Source organism: Cheilinus undulatus, linkage group 6, assembly GCF_018320785.1.
Source record: "Cheilinus undulatus linkage group 6, ASM1832078v1, whole genome shotgun sequence".
Classification (NCBI taxonomy): Eukaryota; Metazoa; Chordata; class Actinopteri; order Labriformes; family Labridae; genus Cheilinus; species Cheilinus undulatus.
In genome coordinates this window covers 53375072-53398215 of record NC_054870.1, presented here as the reverse complement: position 1 = coordinate 53398215, position 23144 = coordinate 53375072, and the positions used below count along the sequence as shown (strand labels likewise).

Genomic DNA, 23144 nt, shown 5'->3' with positions numbered 1-23144 from the left:
CTGCTTTATTAGTTTCTTACATTTTTTTATATTCTGATCCTTTTAGTATTTCAGGTGTTTTTTCTTATAATTCAGTCACTGTGTTTAATCATCAATGTTATCATAAAGTGCATCAACTTAAAATCCATCAGTCAGTCTTTGTTTGTACAGCAAATTCATAACCAAAGTTATCTGAAGACACATTAAAGAGGGCAGGTCTAGACCGTGCTCTCTGTTCTGGCCTATTATAATAGACCAGCGTTAAAAACCTAGGACTAGGGCTGAACGATTTGGGAAAATAATCTGATTGCAGTTTTTTTTACCAAATATTGTGATTTAATATGTGATTATTTGTTAAGTTTGTCATCTCATGCATTTAACAATAAAAACAAGCGATGATTCCTCCATCATACAACCAACACAATATTAGATTAAACTAGGGCAGAACTATTTTTTAAAGAGATCTAATTGTGATGATTTTTTAACTCATTTTGCAAATTTGATATAAACTGTTGTATTAAAGGGAATTATAATTTAAATGTAACTTTATAAATGTCAAAATTGTTTATCATCAGTGCTACGTTTTTTTCATATTTTATTTCTGGTGAAATGAGTTTGACAGTTTCTGGTTTAAAAGGTGACCCTGTTAGGCCCTCAGGTTAGACCTGAATCCAGATTCCAGCCCCTGCTGTGACTGAGTTTGACACCCCTGGAATAATCCATCAAAGGTGCAGGGTTGGGGTTAGTTATGGGTTAGTCATGTTAATGTTAAAATCATGTTTTTGTTCATTACAGCTGTCTCCTAAAACCAACGTTAGTCTCATGGTCTGTGGTGTTTTTCTGTTTGTTCCATCGCTCTGTCACAAACCCAGCTTTTTTCCTTGACCTTTTATAAAACTGCTCCTTTTTCTTCCTTGTAACCACGTTTAAATACTTTCCCTCCGTGTGTCAGCAGCCTCCTCTCTGCTTTTATAACCTCCTGAAGGATCCAAAGCTGGTCTTTGTTTCTACCAAACTCTGATGGAGGTGTTTCTGACTGATTGGATGTAAATGTGACACCTTCCTGCACTGTTTCAGGACTTGATCACGTCACTGTCTTTGTGCTGCTTCTCTTTGATGTCTGACTTAGAGCTCAGCCTTTCAAAGTCTCAGAATGGTTTTTCTGTTTCTCCTTTACTTTTAAAACTCCCGAGGCTCTCTGATTCTTATAATCGGATTTTCAACTGTTCTATTTCTTAAATTTTTGCCTTTATTTTATGAGGAAAGTTCAAGATACAAAATAATTTTCTTATGGAGCATTTTCTTGCAAAACTGTTTGACATAAAAGAAGAAACATCAGACTATCAGATATTTGACAAATACAATGAATAAACAGTGTTCAGCAACCAAAAACGTGCATGCAGTGGCCAAATAATCCATAATCCTGTTTTATAATCTTCCATGCTTGTAAAATAATCCACTTTAAGGTTAATCTGTGGCTCATGCCAAGACAAAAGGATCATTTACTATGAGCTACTTTAGTAAAAATGGAGTGAAGGGGTTTGAATTTCATCCAGTTGTGTTAAATATCATCATTCTGCAGAGGAGGTTAAAGAAATGCTGAGAAGTTTCTGAGGACTGTTGTTTTACACGTTGTTCCTGCTGCTTTTGTTTAATCTGTGTGGATTATCTTGAATATGAACAAGTTTACAGCTGTTTCCTGTGGGCCTGTAGTCAACCAAAGAAAAACTTTTCGACCAAATCATCGACCAATGAAATGGAAGCTGTCAGCCCTAGTTTCCTGGTGTGCCATTGCAACTGCTTTTACATTCTAGAGCACTGATCATCAACTGGTGGCCCCAGGGCCATATCAGGCCCCCCAAAGCTTCCTATCCGGCCCCCAGGAGATCATTACTTTCAAGACAGGAGGGGAAAAAAATGTTGTGGTTTTAAGGACATTTTTTGGCTTTGAATGTCTGCCGCTACTGAATTAATCCCAAAAACAATTATTATTGATATTTAGTTCTAGAATTACTTACCATTTGATCTGTTTTTACAAAAAATATTTGTCAGCCATTATTAGTTTAAAAAAAATTGTAAAAAAAAATTGTCAAGACTGGCAACAATGTTGCATAAAAGGACCAAATAAAGTGGTGAAAAGGGGTAGAGAGAGGCAAAAAAGGGTGATAAGTGGTAAAATTGATTGTGGAATGGCACAAAGAGAGAAAAATTGGCAGGCAAATTGGTGAAAAGCAGTTAAAATGTGGCAAAAAATTGGTGAAAGAGGAAAAAGGGACAAGAAGTATCAAAAATGGGTTAAAAGTGGAAGGAAAAAGTAATGATAAGTGGCCAAAATAGTTGGAAAGTGGCAAAAATTGATGATAGAGTGGTAGAAATGGGATAAAACATGCAGAAAAAGGGGTTAAAGGAATGACAAAATTTGGTTAAAGAGGCCAAAAGGGGCAAAAAGTATCCAAAATGGGTTAAAAGTGGCAAAAATATAGCAAAAAAATAGCCTAGCAAAGTAGTGAAAAGGGGTTTAAGAGTGGCAAAATGGGTGAAAAGTGGCAAAATATGTGTTTGAAGTTGCAAAAATGATTTAAAAAAAATGGGTAAAGATTGGCTAAAACATTTAGCAGAAATGGCAAAACAAAGTAGTGAAAATGGGTTAAAAAGTGTCAAATTAATTAATATCAGTGCTAAATCACAGCTGGGGAGGGTCCATTCTCTGGGAATTTCAGGGGTCCAGCCAATTCTGCTGCATTAAAGATAACAGGGATATATGTCACTGGTATTGCCTGTTTTTTTTTTTACTTTAAAAGAAAATACAAATTCTAACACAATAATATGTTAATTAGGTCAATATATTAATTTAAATTTGGTTTATTTGAAAGTCCGGCCCCCAGAATCTCTGTCAAGACTAAATCTGGCCCTTGTTCAGATGTGCTTGATGACCCCTGCTCTAGAGTCTTTTTGATGTGCTGTTGCTTTATTTTCTCCTTGTTCTGTCAGAGTAATTAATTCTGCATCTCATCATCATCATTAAAACTCCTCAAGTGCAGGACCTTCACCTTAGGTCTGATTCAGACCGGGGTCATGATAGTGGCTTAGTTGGTACATGACAAGTGTACCAGTGCTTGATTTTCATTTCAGCGTGCATGTTAGCAAGTCTGTGCTTCAGTCTGCTGTCATGTGCAAACAAATCCAGAGAAAAGAAGGCTTTTATTTACTTTGCATGTCTCTTGTTTCTCTCAGAATAAACAGCACAGCAATAACTAGAAAAACAGATTTATAGATGGGGCTAAAGGAGATAAGTAGGTGCACATAAACTGACCAGTGTAAAGAAATTTCTGCCACAGAATTGATTTTTGTATGCATGTGTTGTGGTGCTCATAGTAGACATAAATAATGCTGCAGAAAGCTCAGTCTGAGCTCAGACGACTAACCAAACATCATCCACTCACGCTGTTGTAATTAATGTGCAGCACAGTAAAAAGGTAAAAAATATACTCTCTCCTCTCCCAGTTTGATGTTTGTAATACTAACAACATAGTGAGTCTACACTTTGCAGAGCACCTCTGTCTACATTTATTAAGCTCCTTTAATACACGCTGTCTGCTACATCAGATTGACTATGTTTGTCTACAGCCCGGCGCTGCAGCGTTCTTATAACAGCATAAACAGTTGAAAGTAGCGCTGAACGATTGCAAAAATAATCTAATTACGATTATTTTTTCCAATTTGCGATTGCGATTTAATGTGCGATTATTTTTAGGTTCCCCATCTTATGTGTTGTTTAGCAAACACAAGCAATAAATCACTCTTTATTAAAAAGAGCACCATATTAGATAAATAAAACTAGAAATAAATAACTTTAAAAAAAGAAAAGACATTTTGATTCATATTTTTTCTTGTTATTCTTGTTTTGAATAAGAAAAACACACATGAGGGAGAAAAGTAAGATTTTTGTTATAAAAAATCCACAAAAGAAACTGTTTGCATATAGTGTAGAGCAGTGATACTCAACATGTGGCTCTTTTATGTTTTCATCTGAAATATTATTCCCCCAGAAAACCTTAAAAAAAACTTTTTTTGCCATTTTCTCAATTTTTGCCTCTTTTCACCCATTTCAGCTATCTTTTGCCATTAAATACCCCTTTTTCTTTTTTTGGGGGCCATTTTGCAACTTCTTTTGCCACTTTTATCCAATTTAATCCACTGTAATCCTTTTTTTTTTTTGCCCGTTTTCACTAGTTTTTGCCACTTTTTGCCCATTTAAGCTACCTTTTGCGATTAAATACCTCTCGTTTAATTTTTTCCCAAAATCTTTGCCTCTTCTTTTTGCCACTTTCTTCCCATTGTTGCCCTTTTTTCCCAATTTTTTTGCCTCTTTTTGTCTAAATAAGCTACCTTTTGCCATTAAATATCAATTGTTTCCTTTTTTTCCCCATATTTTTGCTTCTTCTTTTTGCCACTTTTTTCACCATTTTTGTCCTTTTTCACCATTTTTTTGCCACTTTTTGCCCATTTAAGCTACCTTTTGCCATTACATACCACCTGTTTCCTATTTTTTGCCCGTTTTTGCTACTTGCGTTTGCTTTTTGACCATTTTATTCACTTTTCACTCATTTTTTTGCCACTTTTGGACCATTTTTGCTACTTTCTGACAATTTCCAGGGTTTCTCCTAATTTTCGCCCCTTTTCATCCATTTTTGCTGCTTTCTGACCATTTTTGCCATCATTAACTTATTTTGATTGTACTTCATGCCATTTTTGTCACTGTTCACCACTTAGATTGTGGCTCTTGCAAAGGTATTTTTCAACAGTTTGGCTCTTTGGTTGAGCAGGGTTGAGTAACACTGCTGTAGAGCATAAAACATCTACATCAAAAAACTGTATCTGGTATTCTGACACATTTCAGGTTAAAGAAATATTGCACTGTCTGGGATTAGAATATTGCAGCAGGCCATATTGTGATTTAATCTAATATGCGATTAATTGCCCAGCCCTAGCTGTGACATAATACTGTTACAATAGAGAGCAAGAAAAGTACCACGATCTGATATTTAGGCCGCATAACCCAGGCCTAATATGAACACATGATACGATTGTTTACATCTTTGCCAATCTGAAACCCCCCAAAACTGACTGTAACTTCTGAACTTGGGAAATTGTATTCTCTTTCTCTGTTCTTATTCCAGCTCTAACAGGTTAGTATTCTGCTGTATTTGGAGTTAATGGTCCTGTCTTGGTTGTTTCGTATGGCAGTGTCTCTGCGCTGGATGAAGCTCCCTCCGGTGAGGATGGGAGGACATGAACGCGCCCGTGAAGTGCCGTATATGCGTTATGGCCACACAGCTGTGCTGCTGGATGATATTATCTACCTCTGGGGTGGCCGTAATGACACAGAAGGGGCCTGCAATGTGCTCTATGCCTTTGATATCAGTAAGTAAAACAGGAATGTATTAGGAAAATAATTTCACTGCGACCCCCCCCCCCATTATTGTGATTATTTCCCCATCTTATGTGTTTTCCAACGAACACAAACAATAAATCATTTTATGTTGTAACCAGCACAATATGAGGCTAAATTAAGGCTGTACTGTGATTATTTTGATATTGCAAATTGGATATGAATTGTTGCATTGGAGGGAGTGTTCATTTTTTATGTCATTCTCATATTCAATAAGAAAAATGTACAAAAAGAAGCATGACATGTAATGCATAACACCTCTGCTGCAAAAACAGTTTTAAACTGATGTTTTGACACAAATTTCAGGTTAGAGAAATATTGCACCAGCTGTGATTTTAAAATTCCTGCAGGCTGTTTGTGATTTAATCTAATTTTTTATGAATTTCCCAGCCTTAAAATATATGCCATGTTATTAAGTGGAAGTAAACAGATTCTGCCGTCTGCTGGGCTCTAACTGGACTGCATTATATCAACTGCAAAGGATCTGGTTTGACAGCAGTTTGAATTTGCAGCAGCATACCACAACACTTGTACCGCGGGTTTTTTTATCATCTTGAATATATTTCAGAGATTCCATCATTTAAAAGACACAGAGATAATTTTACACACTTTTATTTCATCACAGCTGGAATATTGCAACAGCGTTTTTACTGTTCTTAGCCAAAAATCCCTGGACAGGCTTCAGACGGTGCAGAACTCTGCTGCCAGGATTTTAACCAGAACTAAGAAGAATGAGAACATGACATCTGTTTAAGCATTTTTACACGGGCTGCCAGGATGTTTTAGGATCAGTTTTTAAGATTTTGTTGATTACTTTTAAGGCACTCAGTTATTTCACAGACTTTCAAACTCCATATTCTCCTGCACCCACATTAAGATCCCTGGGCAAAGGTCTTCTATCAGCACCAGAAGCTCTGCTGAAAACTTTGGGGGGCAGAACATTTTCAGTCCATGCACCAAAACTCTGGAAGAACCTACCTGAGGAAATCAGGTCACCTGACTCTGTGCTTTCCTTTAAACAACTTCTGAAAACATATTTTTACTGGTGGGCTTTTTCCTGACTTTATGAAGAGGTTGAATACAATGTGTCTTTAAAGTATTTGCTTTAATACACTCACTGTATTTATTCAGGATTTATGCACCAAGCTGGAGCATAAAAACTAAAAATTGTTCATCTGCTGATTTCAATCTGATCAGCTGGGCATGATTTTTTGTTCTATAAAAGCACTTTTGAGGTCTGTTTTGGAGCTGCTTCATAGATCTTTTTATTATTATTATTATTATTATTATTATTATTATTACTATTATTATTTTTTGTATTATTGTTATTTTTATTTTTAATATTATTACTGGTTTTATTATTTTTAGTATTATATTTAGTATTATTATTATTATTGTTGTTGTTATTTTTGTTTTTAATATTATCACTGTTTTTTATTATTATTATTATTATTTTGGTATTATTATTAATACTATTATTATTAATATTTGTAGTATAATTATTTTTATTATTATTTTGTTTTTATTTTTGATATTATTACTCTTATTATTATCATTATATTATTATTATCATTATTATTATTATCATTATTAATATTTTAATTATTATTATTATTATTAAGTATTAGTCTGCGTATCGCTCATATTGTCTGCTGTGGTTCCTGAAATAAATTGTCCCACTGAAATCATCCACTTACTTTTCAGGAAGTCTTTATATCAACAATTTTAATCCTACAGTCGAAACAATTAGAAACAAAAATACTTATGAATATAAAGTATTTAATTTGGTGTAATAAAAGATTGGAAAAAGGACAAAGAGGCAAAAATATAAGACTGTGTAGGTTCGTTTTTCTGGGGAGTGAAGGAACTACACCCAGCCTGTGGGGATTCCCAGAATTATTTGCAAATACAAGCTTTTTAATTTTAAAATGTACATGGACCTTCTTTGCACACATAGCTTTAAGAAAGTGTATATATTTTTAATGATGATGTTGTTATATATTGCATTTTTGTATCTGGTGTTTTATAAAGTGTATTTTATTGTTCGTATGGTCATCATCAACAACTGACATAATGGTTTCTACAGGAGCATCAAACACTGTTTCAGTCTGAGGTAGCTCTTAGTAATTCTACCTGGGATGGTTAAGACATTATCCACTCTGGAGAAGATGAATGGGGTTTGAGTTCTGGTTTAAGGTGCTGCTGTTTGAACTTGAATTCATGATGGGAGAAGGAAGAGAAATGTTCTTACGTAAGCTGTGTAACAGCTGCTTTTATGTGCAGTGGTTTTCTCTTACACATGATTCCAGTGTTAGGTCAACACTGTAAACTGAGACGTTGGGGTGCTCCGAGTTAATATAAACCTTCCTCCCTCACAGACACCCACAGATGGTTCACGCCCAAGATTTCGGGGACAGTCCCAGGGGCGAGGGATGGACACTCGGCCTGCGTCCTGGGGAAATCGATGTATATATTTGGAGGATACGAGCAGCTGGTGAGTCTATCACTCGCCACTGCTGGGCCGGCTCACCCAACATTTAACATGATTCCATTAATCTCCTCTGCTGTTTTGTAGGCTGACTGCTTCTCCAATGACATCCACAAGCTGGACACCACCACCATGGTTTGGTCATTAATTAATGCCAGGGTGAGTTAAACCCCCAGCTGTTAATCCTTCTGCTGTTTTAGTTATTCCTCTACAGAGAGTCACGTGTGTTTAATGGATTAGAGGTAAAAGAGACACAAAAAACATTCAGAGAAACAGAGAAAAGAGAGTGGACCTGCAGTAAAAGTGACCATAACTCAAATACATTTACAAAAGTTCTGTTTGGGCTTTTTGCCTTTATTAGACAGGACGCTGGACAGAGAAGGAAACCAGAAGAGAGACACTGAGTGGTGAAAGGGAGCCACAGGTCAGATTCAAATCAGGGTCGTCAGTTTCAAGCCAAAACATGGAGTTGCACCTGCTGTTAGGCCTTCACCTTAAAAAAACAGTCTCTACTCTGTTGATCATCACAGATTAAAAAGGACCGGGCTCGTTCAGTATATTTCAATGCCAATAATTATCACCCAGTTTAGTATATATTTTACAGATTTTTATTATTCTGATAATAGAATAGAAAAAAGTTAAAATCCACTGACAGCAGGTTGTTTGCAATCATGCAATCCTGAATGCCAGATGGTTGAAGGAAGTGGGGGACAGGGGTGAGGAAGGAATGTGAATGGAGGAAAGTTAGTACTTTACAGCTCTAAATGCATCTGTACTCTGCAGTTATCATCAGAAAATTTCTGCATGCAAAGAGTTCATTCTCTAAACTTTACAGAAACTATTTATTTTGAATATGAAGTCAGTTACATTGGTTATCAACATTTTTGATCATACATATTAACTTGTCTTTCTCCCAGATGTGCATAAACACATGAAATAAACCCTTTACTAAAATCAACAAAAAGAAAGAAAGTTCTGTCCTCCTCTCCTGATCCTCTCTACTGGAGAGGATCAGGAGAGCCACATCCATTTCTTGAGGGGGGTGTGGTCATGGGCGGAGTCAGACAGCTCAGTCACTTTTAAAGCCACAGACACAGAAACAGCTTGTTCTGAGCAGGGCTGAAAAAGAGGGGTTTTTAGACATGCACAAATCCAATACTGGAGTGTTTTTCAGCAACAAACTTCACAGGCATGCTTTGAGGACCTCTGAGACCGATATAAACTTGTCTTAAAGGGGTCAAATATGTCCCCTTTAATGGTAGCCACCATCCATTATCTGTTGTAGCTAAAAACAAAACAAAAAAACCTTTTTTGCATCACTAAAAAGTACACATTTGCTGCTGTAGAAAGAGAGAGAAGGTAATTCATGCAATTTGACATTTTGGAGGATTTGCATAAAATAATTAATCTCAGATTACCTGTAGTTAATCATGATTAATCACACCGTTTCAAATGCATTTTTGAAATTACACTGTTTTGCATTTAAAACTTTTTTTTGGGTCATTTTTTATTTTTCTACTGTCTTAGGCCCCGCCCACCCAGAGACTAATTCAAGAGTATATGCAAAAGTTTTCTGCCATATTGGCGTTTCATCTACACAGAAACAGTGTTTTGGAAGGCTGTAAACGATACTTTTCTAAACCTGGTCCCAGAGTGAACAAATCTGTTAATGCTTATGGTTTCGTCTCCCTGTGGACAGCCAAACACATCTTTCTTGAAATGATTACATCACACATAGTGTAGCCAACTTACGCCGCATGAGCAGGTCAAACCAAAACAACAGTGGTGGATTATAGGGTTGTGTTCGTGCTGCAGAAACTACTGAACTTATTATGGCTTTTACAGCAAAATGTGATGCTCCTTTACCAGTGAGAGCAGCAGACACCAGATGTTCTTAAATCCACCGTGGAGAACAACCAGAAGAGCCGGGAGAAAGTTTGTGGCAGTTTTCTGTGATCTTCTTCTCTCTTTTGGTGCATTTCCGTGGCAGCGTTACAGCGCCACTTACAAACTTGGCATATACATTACAGCGTTTTCAGTGGTTCCGTGCTTACGCAGACACTTCCTGAAATGAACCTGTCTTTACGGCAAACTTTTTTCAAAATGAAACACAAATACATGGTTTTTGTCTTCGTGTGGACGGGGCCTTAGACTACAGGTAACTGACTTCCTGTTAGGATACAGACCTGGATTATTGTTAGATCAACAATTATGACATGAACTTAACCACAGAAGAAGGAAATAAGTGAACAGTTAAAAGTAAATGTTCAATAACACAAGGTTCAGATTCCTTCTGAGCTGTCTGTGAGGTGAAATGAGACGTTAAGGAACAGTGGTGGATTTTATTTTATATATTTATCTCGAACATAGAATAAAAAATAAGAATAAAATAAATTTAAAAAACACTTCTCAGCAAAATGAAGTAACATAATCTTGACAGCCTGTTCATCATACATTTAACCTTTGGTAAGGACATTTACAATGTTGGAGAAGGGGCAGAAGGAGGCTAAATGCTTATCTAGTCCTACCCCTACCTACAATATTACTTCACTGTAAGAATTCAGCACCTGTTTGACGTCTGTGTAGCAAACCATAGGCTTCACTTTTATTTCACATCACTGTGGCTGCAGGGAGACACTGGCATTACCAGAGTGTGCTGAAAGGGACAAAAAAGTGTGAGATAAATCCTGATTAAAAGAATATTAAGTAATCATGGACCTTTATAAATGTATTAATGTGATTATTCTTGACAGTCCTGCGTAGGATCAATACTAGGATGTCAATATCTTTGAATTTTTACTAAAGTCGTACTCTAACTTAGTTTGTAATTCTGGTATCATTTCCTCCAGGGCTGCACAATAAATCATAATTTTATCGTGATTACTTTACCAGTTTTCACAACAAACTCACTACAGAAGTGTGAATTTATCACATTAAATAGGAAGAATAATGTATGCTCTTTTACTTAGCATCTGTATGAGTTACACTCTAACTCCATTATCAGCTACCATCAGGATAATTACTGCTAATTTTGTGATTTAAAAGCTAAAATGATCTCAGATAAGTAATAAACATAGTGCAACAGGCTAGAGCAAATAGTTGCATGTTGCTTTTTCTTGTCATGTTGTGCATGTCTAACATGAACACAGACTTAAAATGACAGACTTCAAATACCTGAATTCTGATGATTTATTTGTTAATCTGAGACAGGGATAAAGAGTTTCAGGTACGCTGCTCCTGCAGCCTGGAATCTTCTGTTCTGCAGGAAATGTCTGTCTTGGGGAGCTGGTCTCTGTAAATTGTTTTAAAAGTAGATTAAAGGCTTTGGAGGGAGATGCATCAGAATGAAGATGTTTTGACCGATGACTTTCTGATCTGTGACTCAGGATTGGTTGAACAGTGCTAGGGCTGGGCAATTAGTCGAAAATTAGATTAAATCAAAGTATGGTCTGCTGCCATTTTCAAATCGCAAAAGGTGCAATATTTCTTTGACCTGAAATTTGAGTCAAAATTTCAGTTTTAAACTTCTTTTTGCAGCAGAGATGTTATGCATGACATATTATGCAGTCATTCAGGTGCCATTTTTTTAGAATAGTCTACAAAAAATCTTACCTTTTTCATTTTTATACTTTTTTCTTATTAAATATGAGAATAACAAAAACCCCTCATTGCAATAATTCATATCCAATTTGCAAAATGAGTCAAAATCATCAGAATTAGACACTTTCAAAGGATTGTTCAGCCCTTGTTTAGGAATTAAAGAAAGTTAAGGAAGAATAGTATATCAAATTGCAATATTGGGGGAAAAAATGGCAATTCGATTATTTTTGAAAACCGTTCAGCCCCAATCTGTGCCTTGTAGTGTTTTTTATGTTTTAATGTTTCATGTTTGTAACTCTGTGAATGTGCTGCTGCTTGTCTTGGCCAGGACACTCTTTCAAATGAGATTCGTAATCTCAATGAAGCTTTCCTGGTTAAATAAATCAAAATAAAAAAAATTAAAACAAATTAATAGCATGCATTAAGGCCTAGAGAACCCTCCTGCATTCATTTGAAATATTTTGCTATATTTTTCATATTGAAATGCATAAAAAATAAATATTTCTTTCCCCCACTATTGTTCAGCCCTCCTGACAACATGCTCAGTCATTCAGAGCGAAGCTTGACTGTGGGTTGCTGCTGCGTCCTTGCTGCACAGACAGGCAGCCAGCGGTCAGGTCGGCTGGACAAAAGCAGAGCGATGTAATGCAGCTCCCTGGTTGGTAGCCAAACACAAAAAGCCTCACAGAGGATTATATACTCTCCCCTTTTGGGAAATGCCGGTTGTGTTTGTATGCAGCCAGCCTGCTCATGTGATAAATTCTTCTAAAGTGTATTTTAGACGGAGGCAGCGGTCTCTTGGGCCTACAGGAGACTGGTGAAAGAAGGACTCGGTTCACAGTCGCTGATTTAATTTTATAACTGAGGACATTTGGTCATAGAGGGGATTATAGCGTGGTGCTTATAGATTTAGTCCTGCATGTGACTGAATAATAGTTTGTTTGTTCCCTGATAAGCAGTCCTTTATGAAGAAGAACCCCTCCTGGGCTTTTATTAGAGTAGGGGACAGAAAAGTAACTCTTTTTTACTGTAAATCCATTAACAGCAATGTTATCTCTGATAGCAGTTAATTAGTTAATTCCATCAGTAATTAATTGAACATAAAGTAAAAGTTAAAAAGTACAGCATGTTAAATTTTAGCTCTGAAATATCTACATTGTCTTAGATGTTGAACAGTTATGCTCCTTTTTGACATGTACCGACATTTTCACATATTTTAACTAGGGCTGAACGATTTGCAAAAAATAATCTAAATGCGATTTTTTCCCCAAATATTGCAATTGCAATTTTTATTAGGATCCTCATCTTATGTATTTTTCAACAAATTCAAGCAATAAATCATTTTATATCATACCCTACAATCAGTCAGAAATACATATCATACATTAAACCATTTTATTACAAAATTCATTTTTGGAAGGGAGCATCTTTTGAGCAGAGCCTTGGAGAATGCTCTGTGTAAAAGATGCTCCCTTCCAGAGAGTGCATAGCTAGAAAACCCCATATGGATAGACACATTTATGACAATGTGTCCTGAAAACAAGGAAATTATTTCAGAGGTAATTAATCCTCGCATGAATCTGAATATGGGGGTGCAACAAGCTTTAAGCTATAAAGGAGGAGGCTGGGGTGGAGGAGGTAAAGCTTTGCCAGCAGCAGCATGGTGCATCAGCATTACTGCAAGCAAGGATCAGTGAGAAGTCATATTTGAATACACTGCTGTGTTGAGAGAAAGAGCTGTGATTGGCCGTGGGAGCAGGGAGGTGATAATTGGTATCAGCTGGTGAACTAACATTAAGCTTCATCAATATTAGATGGAATAAACTGGGGCAGAACAATGAGAACGTATATATAATTGTAATTATTTTGGCTCATATTACAAATTTGTTATCAGTTCCTTTATTGTAGGGGATTGCCATTTTTTTCATTTGTTTTGATTAAGAAAACAAACAGAAAACAAGGAAAGGAGAATTTTTGTTAAAAAAAAACTTTAAAAAACAACACTTGAATGTTTGCACAATTTCTGCTTCTACAAAATATGAATGTATTAAACTGGTATTTTGACACATTTCAAGTTAAAGAAATACAGCAACTTCTGCAGTTAGTTAACTGCAGCTGGCCATATTGCGATTTAATCTAATTTGTGATGATTGCCCAGCCCTAATTTAAACATTATTGTTTTTTTGTTTTTTTAACTATTTAGAAGATCTGTCTCCATAGCAACCTCTTCTCCCTGTCCTATTTGTAAAGCATGTTTGCATGAATAAGATTTAACAGAACAATGGCAGCACATTGTGTTAAAGCTCTACCATGGCTTTAAGCCAGCTGAATGTAAAGAGAGCAGAGGACTGGCTGCAGTAAACAGTGAGGCGGATCACGTTTCACTGTTCTGTTTTTATTTAGTCTTTGTTCTTTAAGTTTAGCTTTAATAGTTAGGGCTGGTGTGATACCAGATATTTAAATTCAGTATGATATATGGTTGGCCACTTAAAGCATTTGTATGACAGTTTCACATGCAGTTTTTACTACATTAATTTCTCTCCTGTTCTCTGAGATAAGACTTTGTAACTTCACTTTCAATGCTGCTGTTTAGATAACACAGATTGTATTGTTTGAGAACACTTGGCATCTAAAAGTATTATTGAACTGAAAATTAAAGAGCCTTTGTTCCTTCTGTAGTAGGACTGTGCATTGTTTTTCTAAGACTGAAAGTGGTTTGATTGAGGCTACCTTGTATTTGCTAACATGGCCCACTAGATGGCACTGTTCACTCAGAGCTGCTGACATTAAAGCCTCATCTATTCCTGCATGAAGATGAGGTTAGTGCTAGAGGTTATAACGAGTACAGAGAAGGTTCAGAGATGCTTTTTTGCTCCCCAGGTCTTTTTTTTCCAAGTGACTTTATCAGGGGAAATTCATGTTTTGGAGGAACCAAGCCCAGCATGTCTGTTAATTCTCCTGACTAGATTGATTTACCTGCTGTCCATCCTCAGAAAATCTGTGGTGTCTAAAAATCTTTTTGTCTCCTCTTTTTCAGGGCAACCCTGCACGCTGGAGAGACTTTCACTCAGCCACCATCATTGGTACAAAGATGTTCGTGTTCGGAGGGCGAGCAGACCGCTTCGGTCCCTTCCACTCCAACAACGAGATCTACTGCAACAAGATCAAAGTGTTTGACACAGAGACCAACTGCTGGCTGAGCACACCGTCGGTACAGCCACTGCCCGAGGGACGCAGGAGTCATTCAGCATGTAAGATGTGTCCCCAAACATACAGATATAGGGATGTTACCTGAACTTCAAGCTTAAACATGATTCTCGCAGAAATGAATGATGGAGCTACCTGTTTTGATACCCCTGCAACAGAGGTAGAAGTCCTAGGCACCCTGTTGTGTTTCATTTCTTGTATTTCATAGCTGAAAATTGCAAAGAAACTCTGGCGTATTTCTAAATTTCATTGAAGGCAAAGTATTTATGCATTAAAGAAAATGTTTTGGAGTTTGGTAGCAAATTTTCATTCACTTATTTATGCATCTCTACATCTGACGCATGAAAGAGACATTTTACATGGAATCAAACGGAAACAAGGTTCAAACATTTCAACAGGTAGAACTTAACCAGACAGAATTTAACAATAAAACCTTCTGGAGAATAAAAGCAGTGGTGTGTTTTATGGTGCAATGGTGTGGCCACTAGGTGGAGCGTTTACTTATTCAAGACTTAAATTATAATGGTTCTCTTGGATAACTAACTCCTTCCTGGAGCTTTTAAGTAATTTGATGTGTTAGCTTTAATGTGTTTCTGTTGAACTTGTAGTGTTTTGTATGAGATAGAAATTACAAAAAAGTTATTTGGATTTCAAATGTTTAAAATGATAAACTTGTTTCTGGAGAGTCATGCCTTGAGCCCTCTGACATTGATCATTTTGTGAGTTATTTTGTACTTGATTAACTTGTATTTTTATGCACATTGATGTCTTTGTGCTAGGTTTCAATGAGCGGTTGCGTCTTACCCAGCTAAAACTAATAGTCTTATTTTGAAGGATGTACCTGTACTGTTAGTCACTTCCTGTATATAAGGTGCCCTTCCACTCTTTATCTACAACGCTGAAGAAGACCTACATGTCGAAACGCGTCTGTTGTGGCTTGTTATGCCTGAATAAAAAGGACATTTTGAGTGCTGACCTTCCTGCTTCCAGTTTAACCTTTGTGGTCGTGCACCTACCTTTCAGTTTAGTGTTAGGAGGGTACTCCTTTTTATGCTTTTTTGTGTTTTAATGTCTCTGAATTATTTTTGGAGGTGTTTTTTTTCACTCCTCTACCTCTGCCAGGTTAATGATTTGGTTCTTACTAGAAAACTAACAGAATTGTTTGCTTTAAACTGGGTGAAATTATTGATTTTTAAGAGGAAGAATATACACTTGTGCAATCATTTTTAAATTTTCGGCTGTAATGAGTAATTTGTTTGCAAATTACAGCTTTTTTCCAGAGATGTTTCCTGTTTCATTCTCAAGCTTGGTTTGGTTTTATTAGTTTATTTCATAAAAGTATTATTCATTCTGCATTTATTCTGACAAGGTTGGATTTTCTGCCAACATTGTCGGGTTTAACAAATGCTTCTAACTTAACTGGTTCACATGGTTCTATTTTCTGTGCAGTGTACTTGATTTATCTGCATGCTGGACGATAAAACACTTATTTTCTACTTTTCTCTGTGTTTAGTTTGCTACAATGGAGAGCTGTACATATTTGGAGGATACAACGCCCGTCTAGACATGCACTTCAACGACCTCTGGAAGTTCAACCCAGGTTCTCTGCTTTTCATTCTCATCGACATGTAATGATGTCTTCTGATGGTCCTAATCATGTTTTTGCTTTTTGTTTTTATTTTTGATGTTCTTGCACTAACCGTTCACCCCTGTAGATGAAATACTGCCAGCTTATGTTGACCCACTTTTCTCCATGCTCCTTAATGCCCAATAGAAAAACACACTCTGAGTCTTTGTGTTAGAGACACTGACAGTTTTCAGGCTGTGAAGCTGGAATCTGGCCTTAAAAAGGGGTCAAATAGGTTCTTCAATCAGTTTAAATGCTATTCATAAGAAACCTTCTTTGAAAACAAGAACAAAGACGTGCTATAATCATAGATCAACGACAGACCTGGGGAATATTAGTGGTGGTGTAGTTAATTTTAATGACACCTTTCTTTTATACACAATACATTCCCTCCAGGATTGATTAAGAAGACAAACTATGGTCTCGCCGTGGATTTCATATTTAAAGACCCCGAAAAGTCACTGAAGTTCTGGGCTAGCCAGAACGGTGTCCTTAAGGGCTACGCAGACACTGAGGGTAGCAAACGAACAGCAAAATGGTCAGCATTCAGAGGAAAAAAAGAGTAAGTGTCTATGACGGATGGTTCAAAAGTTATTGATGTTTTTCTAAACTGTGTCGCTTCCTGTTGTATACAACAACCCTGTCTTCAGAGACCCCAGGAAGTCAGCCAAGTTCTGGGCTCACTAGAAAATCTTCTGTAAGAGTTAGGAATGCATGGAGGACATAAATAGAGGGACACAACACAGAGCTTTACTGGAAAAAAACAATTTAGTGCCTATGACTTACGCTGCTGGAGCTCTAAGGGTTAAATGTTACTCCTGTGTTTCTACTGTAAACCTCGTAAAAAGTTCCAATGCCGCTCAGAAAGGTGTTCTATAGTTACGGACTTTCGTGACGTCTCCAACAAGAAGTTTCTAGCAAGTGCTTGTGGGTAATTAAAAAGCTGCTCATGAGGAATAACAATGAAACTTTGAGAATAAAAACACAAATGAAAAGACAGAGAGGAGAACAGGAGGAGCCAAGCAGAGGAAGGACTACTGCACAGCCAGTGATTGTCTGTAGGGGATAAAGAGAATGTCAGATAGATGATAGATACTTTATTAATCCCAGGGGAAATTCAAAATGCCAACAAAGTAACAGATTAGACACTAAATTTTGAATTCGCTGTTAATAATGTGAAGAGGAAAATACAGGCTATGAATGATCACATACTGAAATTTAAATATACAACCAGTTAAAAACAGGATTATACAGTAAATCTATCTGCAATGCAGTCCTGCTCATATTATGCATACATTTGATTAATTGTGATTAATTATCACAAAGCCTGTAATTAATTCCATTATTTTTAATTGCCTGGCAGCACTGCTTTCAACCTCTTAAACCTTCGCCGTCCCATCCACTAGGTGGCGGTCAGCCCCTCAGTAATCGTGCCTATTGTCCACCAAGTCTGAATGGCCTGTTGCCATAGCGATGTAATGATGCTGTTGGCTGTGAGGGTGTGAGACGGCACACTTCATCCTTTTATGGAACGACTCAGAGCCTCGTCACCATCATTCGCTCTGCACTTCAGATCTCTTTCTATTCCTGAGATGAAAAGTTTAGTTCTCAGATGAAGGTTGAGTCGTGCTGTCTCTCTTCCTGGGCTTGGTGGTTTAATTTAACAGGAGGCTGAATAAACTGCAGAAGGTTTATAAAACTTAAAATGATTGAGTGAGTAGATGCTGTAATGCAGTTCAAACAGAGGAACTCTGTGGAGATGTCAAAGTGAGGATGTGATCAGGAGTTTCATTGAGAGGCTTCCTTTCAGAATAAAGTTAGTAAACAGAGAGTTTTTTTTTTTCCTTTTCAACATTTCTAAATATAATTTAGTCTAATTCTTGTCTCCTGTGCTCACTATAGAAGCCTTCTCCTGGAATAAAGTGGAGCCCAAGGGGAAAGGCCCGTGTCCTCGGAGACGGCAGTGCTGTTGTATGGTTGGCGATCGAATCATCCTCTTTGGAGGGACGAGGTGAGACACTGAGGCTCGGCCTTATTTCTAACCTTTAGCCCTGCCCTCTGATCATTGCTTCTTTAAACAGTGTTACTAAAGGTCGTGGTGAAAGCAGCTCTGAGCTCCTGATACGCCATCAGTAGCTGTCCACAGCATTTACTGAAACAAACACAACGTCTCTACTGTGCCTCTGCTCCATCACAGAAACAACAATACTAACTTTTCTATTCATTGGCTGTCAGATAAGATTTGTAGTCTCTTAACCTCTGAAAACATATGCAGGCATTAACATCATTGCAGAGAGAGAGTTTGAGAGAGGTAGTGATGAACCTGGCATCTTCAAGTATTCCTTTACTTTCCAACCTGCAGACTTTTTTATTTGAGTTTTACAGCACCACACAAACACTGACGCTCATAAAATATCATAAATAAGAAAAGAAGAAATCTGTAGACTGCAGAGCCTGTCTGAGCGGACACACATGAAACATGCAGCCAGTCTGAAACGGCTTAGTGTCACATTAGAAACAAGCAATAACTAAATTTACCAGTTTTAATGTCCAGGAGGTCATTTATTTTTGCCAGGGAATCACATGGGTATTGATGTTGTGTGTTAGCATTATCTTGTTGAAATTTAAATTCTAGTATCATGACACTCTAAAGCAGTCTAACTCAACCCTGCTCAACCAAAGAGCCAAATTGATGAAAAATACCTTTGCAAGAGCCACAATCTAAGTAGTGGAAAGTGGCAAAAACAGCTTAAGTAGCATTAAAAATAAATTAAATGTGGCAAAAATTATCAAAAAGCAGCAAAAATGTGTGAAAATTGGGAGAAAATTGGAAGAAGTGTCAGAAAATAGCAAAAATGGGTGAGAAGTGACAAAAAATAACTTACAAGTGGCAAAAATGGTCGAAAAGTGGCGAAAACATGGCAAAAAGCCATCAAGAGTGGCAATAATGGGCAAAAAATAGGAAACAAGGGGCATTTAATGGCAAAAGGTAGCTCAAATGGACAAAAATGGGATAAAAGTGGCAAAAAGAAGTGGCAAAAATGGGCAAAAAAAATAGGAAACAAGTGGTATTTAATGGCAAAAAATGGGTGAAAAGTGGGAAAAAGGGCAAAAATGGGCAATAAAAGGGAAACAAGTGGTATTTAATGGCAATAGGTACCTTAAAAGGGCAAAAAACTGTGAAAAAAGGGCAAGAATGGGATAAAAGTGGCTTAAAGAAGTGGCAATAATGGACAAAAAACAGGAAACAAGTGGTATTTAATGGCAAAAGGTAGCTCCAATGGTCAAAAAGTGGCAAAAGATTGTGAAAATGGACAAAAAAAGTTTCCCTTTAAGGATTTCTGGGGGAATAATATTTAAAATTTAGACATTAAAGAGCCACAAATCATGACAAAAGAGCCACACGTTGAGTATCACTGCTCTAGATAATATTTCTTAAGTTGTCTGGTAATTAGACATAAATAACGGAAAGTTTCCGCTCTCTTCATCGTTTGCCATCATCTCTGAGAAGCATAGGCGCTGAGGACAGACAGCCTTCTGTTTTTTTGGACAGTTTATGTGAGGAGAAAACTTTCCTCCCTCTTTGTTTCTGGCGTCTGTGGCTCGAGCAGACAGCAGTCTGCGATGAGTCTCCGGTTGGCCGTAGACAGCAGTGACGGCTGGGGGATCGGAGCTGGTAAGGTGCCTCCTGGCTGGTGACGGGCCGGTGATAGGCCAGTAGCCAGGGAACTAATGAGGTAGCTAACGGCCTTAGCATGGTCCAGAGTGGTCCGGGAGCTGGGTTACTGTTATCAACAAGGCTGCACGTTATCAGGAGGACCCCACCGTGATGAACTGATAGTGGGGATCGGGAGGCTGTGGATAAGAATCCTCTCAGCCCCACTACGTCTCCTAAAGGCCTCTAACTGCTGCTGGATTCATTTTCACTGCTCCAGTGGTCACAGGGAGGAAAAACCAAATACACAAGTGAAGTTTTAGATTCATCCAGCATGCAGCAGCAGAAGGGCTGTTTAATAACAGCTTTAAAGTCTCAACATCAGGATGGAACAACACTTGGCATTGCAGTTACAAACCAACACAAGTATGTACAATTAAGATTGATTTGACTGGAGTTTACCACCCAGTGCAGTTCTATTTTCCATAGCAAGTATTCTGCCAAGCTAAACAAACCAGAGCCACACAGTGAGGAGAATTTTAAACTCTTCTCACCTAAACGAGTGAAAAAGCCTGAGAAGTTTGTCCTTTCTCCACAGATGACCCGTCTTTACAAAAACATGAAGGAAAACCTTTATAAGGTAGCATCAAGTTGAGAAGATTCAATGTTGTTTTAAAAACTTTTTGTGCTTCAATGCATGCCAGAAACAGCGGCTTCACCTCTTAAAGCAATTTTTGATATTCATGCTGTTAATATGTTCATGAGAACATTTATTTTAAGCTAAAGTTTCAAAAGATTTTTTTGATTTGATTTTTTTTTTTGAAGATGTGTCACATTTTATGATGTAAAACTAGGTCAAAATTGCAATTTCAGCTTAAATTGCGTGGTAATGCTGAGAGCTGAATTGTGGAAGAACTGCTGAATATAGCCAAAAGCACAAAAATAGCTGAAAATAGCATAAAAATAGCATAAAATGGCATTAAAAGTAGCTGAAAATGGCATTCAATAACTCAAAAAAGGATAGAAAATAGCTGAAAATAGCCTAAAAGTAGAAGAAAGTAGCCTTAAATTGCTGAAAATAGCATAAAAAAAACTGATTTTGGCCTAAAAGTAGCTGCAAATTGTATTTAATGTCTGAAAAAGCATAGAAATAGCTGAAAATAGCATGAAAATAGCTGTATTTTAAAAATTATAAAAGTTAGAAATGAAAAAAGTCATAGCAGTCGAATGGCGAAGAAACCGAATTGTTTAAAGTTTAAATGGCGTCGATACGACAAAGTATGAAGGAGGAGATAGCTGTCACGGAAGAATAATAAACAACATGGCCGATGCAAATATCAATAGTGTGGACGCTCAGCATCCCCACTAAATACTGAAGTAAAACAGCTTCAAAATTAAAAACTACAAATTATATATATATATATATATATATATATATATATATATATATATATATATATATATATATAAAGTAAAAACTAGGAATAGTATAGCAATAATGTGAATTTTATCGGAGAAAAGAAAATACAGGTTATGAAGTTTTCTTCAAAATCATCTCTTTATTGAATAAAAAGTTGAGTTTTACTTTTAAAAATTGGTGTTTATCCATTATTAACTTAGTTTGCTGAAATACATGGCATCCTGAGTTTAGTGTTTTTTCACATTTCATCAAAATATTTTTATACTAATAACAGGTTTGATTTTTTTTCACACAACTTCTGTTTTCCTCCAATTAATAATCTTAAAAAAATCCGTAGAATGATGTTTGCACTACTTTGGTGCTACTTTACAACCCCAGTTCCAATAAACTTGGGTCACAGTGTGTAAAATGTAAACTAAAACAGAATGCAACTACTTTCAAATCTTAGAAACCCATATTTTATTCACATTAGAACATAAACAGAATATCAGATGTTAAACTAAGACATTTTACTATTTCAGGAAAATTTTAGCTTGTTTTGAATTTGATGGTAGAAACACATCTTAAAAAATAGGGACAGAGCTTTACCATTATGCAGCATCCCCTCTTCTTTTAACAACAGTCTGTAAATGTCTGAGAAGTGAGGAGACCAGATGCAGGAGTTTTGGGAAAGGAATGTTGTCCCATTCTTGTCTGCTGTAGGATTCTAGCTGGATCGGATTTTTCCTTTTCTGATGCTCCAAATGTTTTCTATGGTTGAAAGGTCTGGACTGCAATCAGACCAGTTCAGGACCTGGACTCTTCTTCCGTGAAGCCATGCTGTTGTGATGGATGTGGTATGTGATTTAGCATGGTCTTGCTGAAATAGTCGCAGCCTTCCCTGACAGAGACGTTGTCTGGATGGGAGCATATGTTGCTCTAGAAGCTCTCTCTACTTTTCAGCATTGATAGTTCCTTTCCAGATGTTAGAGCTGCCCACGCCATAGGCACTAATGCAACCCCATACCATCAGAGATGCAGGCTTTAGACCTGAGCCAGGAGAACAAGCCGGATGCTCCCTCTCCTCTTTAGTCCACAGGACACGGTGTCTGTGGTTTCCTCTGACCACAGAACAGTTTTCCATGTTTCCTCAGTCCATGTTAAATGAGCTTTGGTCCCAAGGAGATGGACCAGGGTGTTTCTGGATCCTGTTCACATATGACTTCTTCTCTCCATGATCCAGCTTCAACTGTCATTGATGGATGGCACGGCCAGCTGTGTTGACAGATGATGATTTCTGGGATGTTCCTGAGTGCACCAACTTTTTTTGGAATTGGGGTTGCAGTTTTAGAAACATAAACTGTTTATAAAGTTAAGTAAAGTTACTTAGCCTTGAGCAACAACCTCCTGAAGCAGCAGTGACACTTTAGTGACAGAAATGTGGGTTTGAAATGGAGCACTTCTCTCCTTCAGAGTCTCCTGTAGACCATGACCAGGGCAGACCAGAGACTTCTCAGTTCTAACTGTTGGCAGAGGCAGCGAGTGTTCTGGCAGAACCTTTAGGTATTTGTGGTTTATTTTAAAATTTAGGGCCAGCACTAACAACACACGTGGTGTGAGAGCAGATCAGCTGTAGATACAATTTTACTTTTCAAATATAAAGTAAAAAGTCAATAGTCTGAATGTTAACCTCTGATTTAGAACTGCATAAGGAGGAAATAAGGATTTATGAGGGGT

General features: G+C 37.1%; 1 protein-coding gene across 3 annotated transcripts in view; it reads left to right on the top strand.

The window, feature by feature from the left end:
• Positions 1-23144, top strand: part of klhdc3 (kelch domain containing 3) — a 63964-nt gene that overhangs the window by 5818 nt on the left and 35002 nt on the right. For all 3 annotated transcript variants that reach the window (XR_005992015.1, XM_041789530.1, XM_041789531.1), the window contains exons 3-8: positions 5227-5403; positions 7810-7925; positions 8007-8078; positions 14557-14770; positions 16240-16326; positions 18256-18364. Coding sequence is in view for 2 of the 3 variants with exons in the window: in XM_041789530.1 (XP_041645464.1) it covers positions 5227-5403; positions 7810-7925; positions 8007-8078; positions 14557-14770; positions 16240-16326; positions 18256-18364 (775 nt within the window). In the remaining variant the exon portion in view is untranslated. The remainder of the gene's footprint in view (positions 1-5226; positions 5404-7809; positions 7926-8006; positions 8079-14556; positions 14771-16239; positions 16327-18255; positions 18365-23144) is intronic.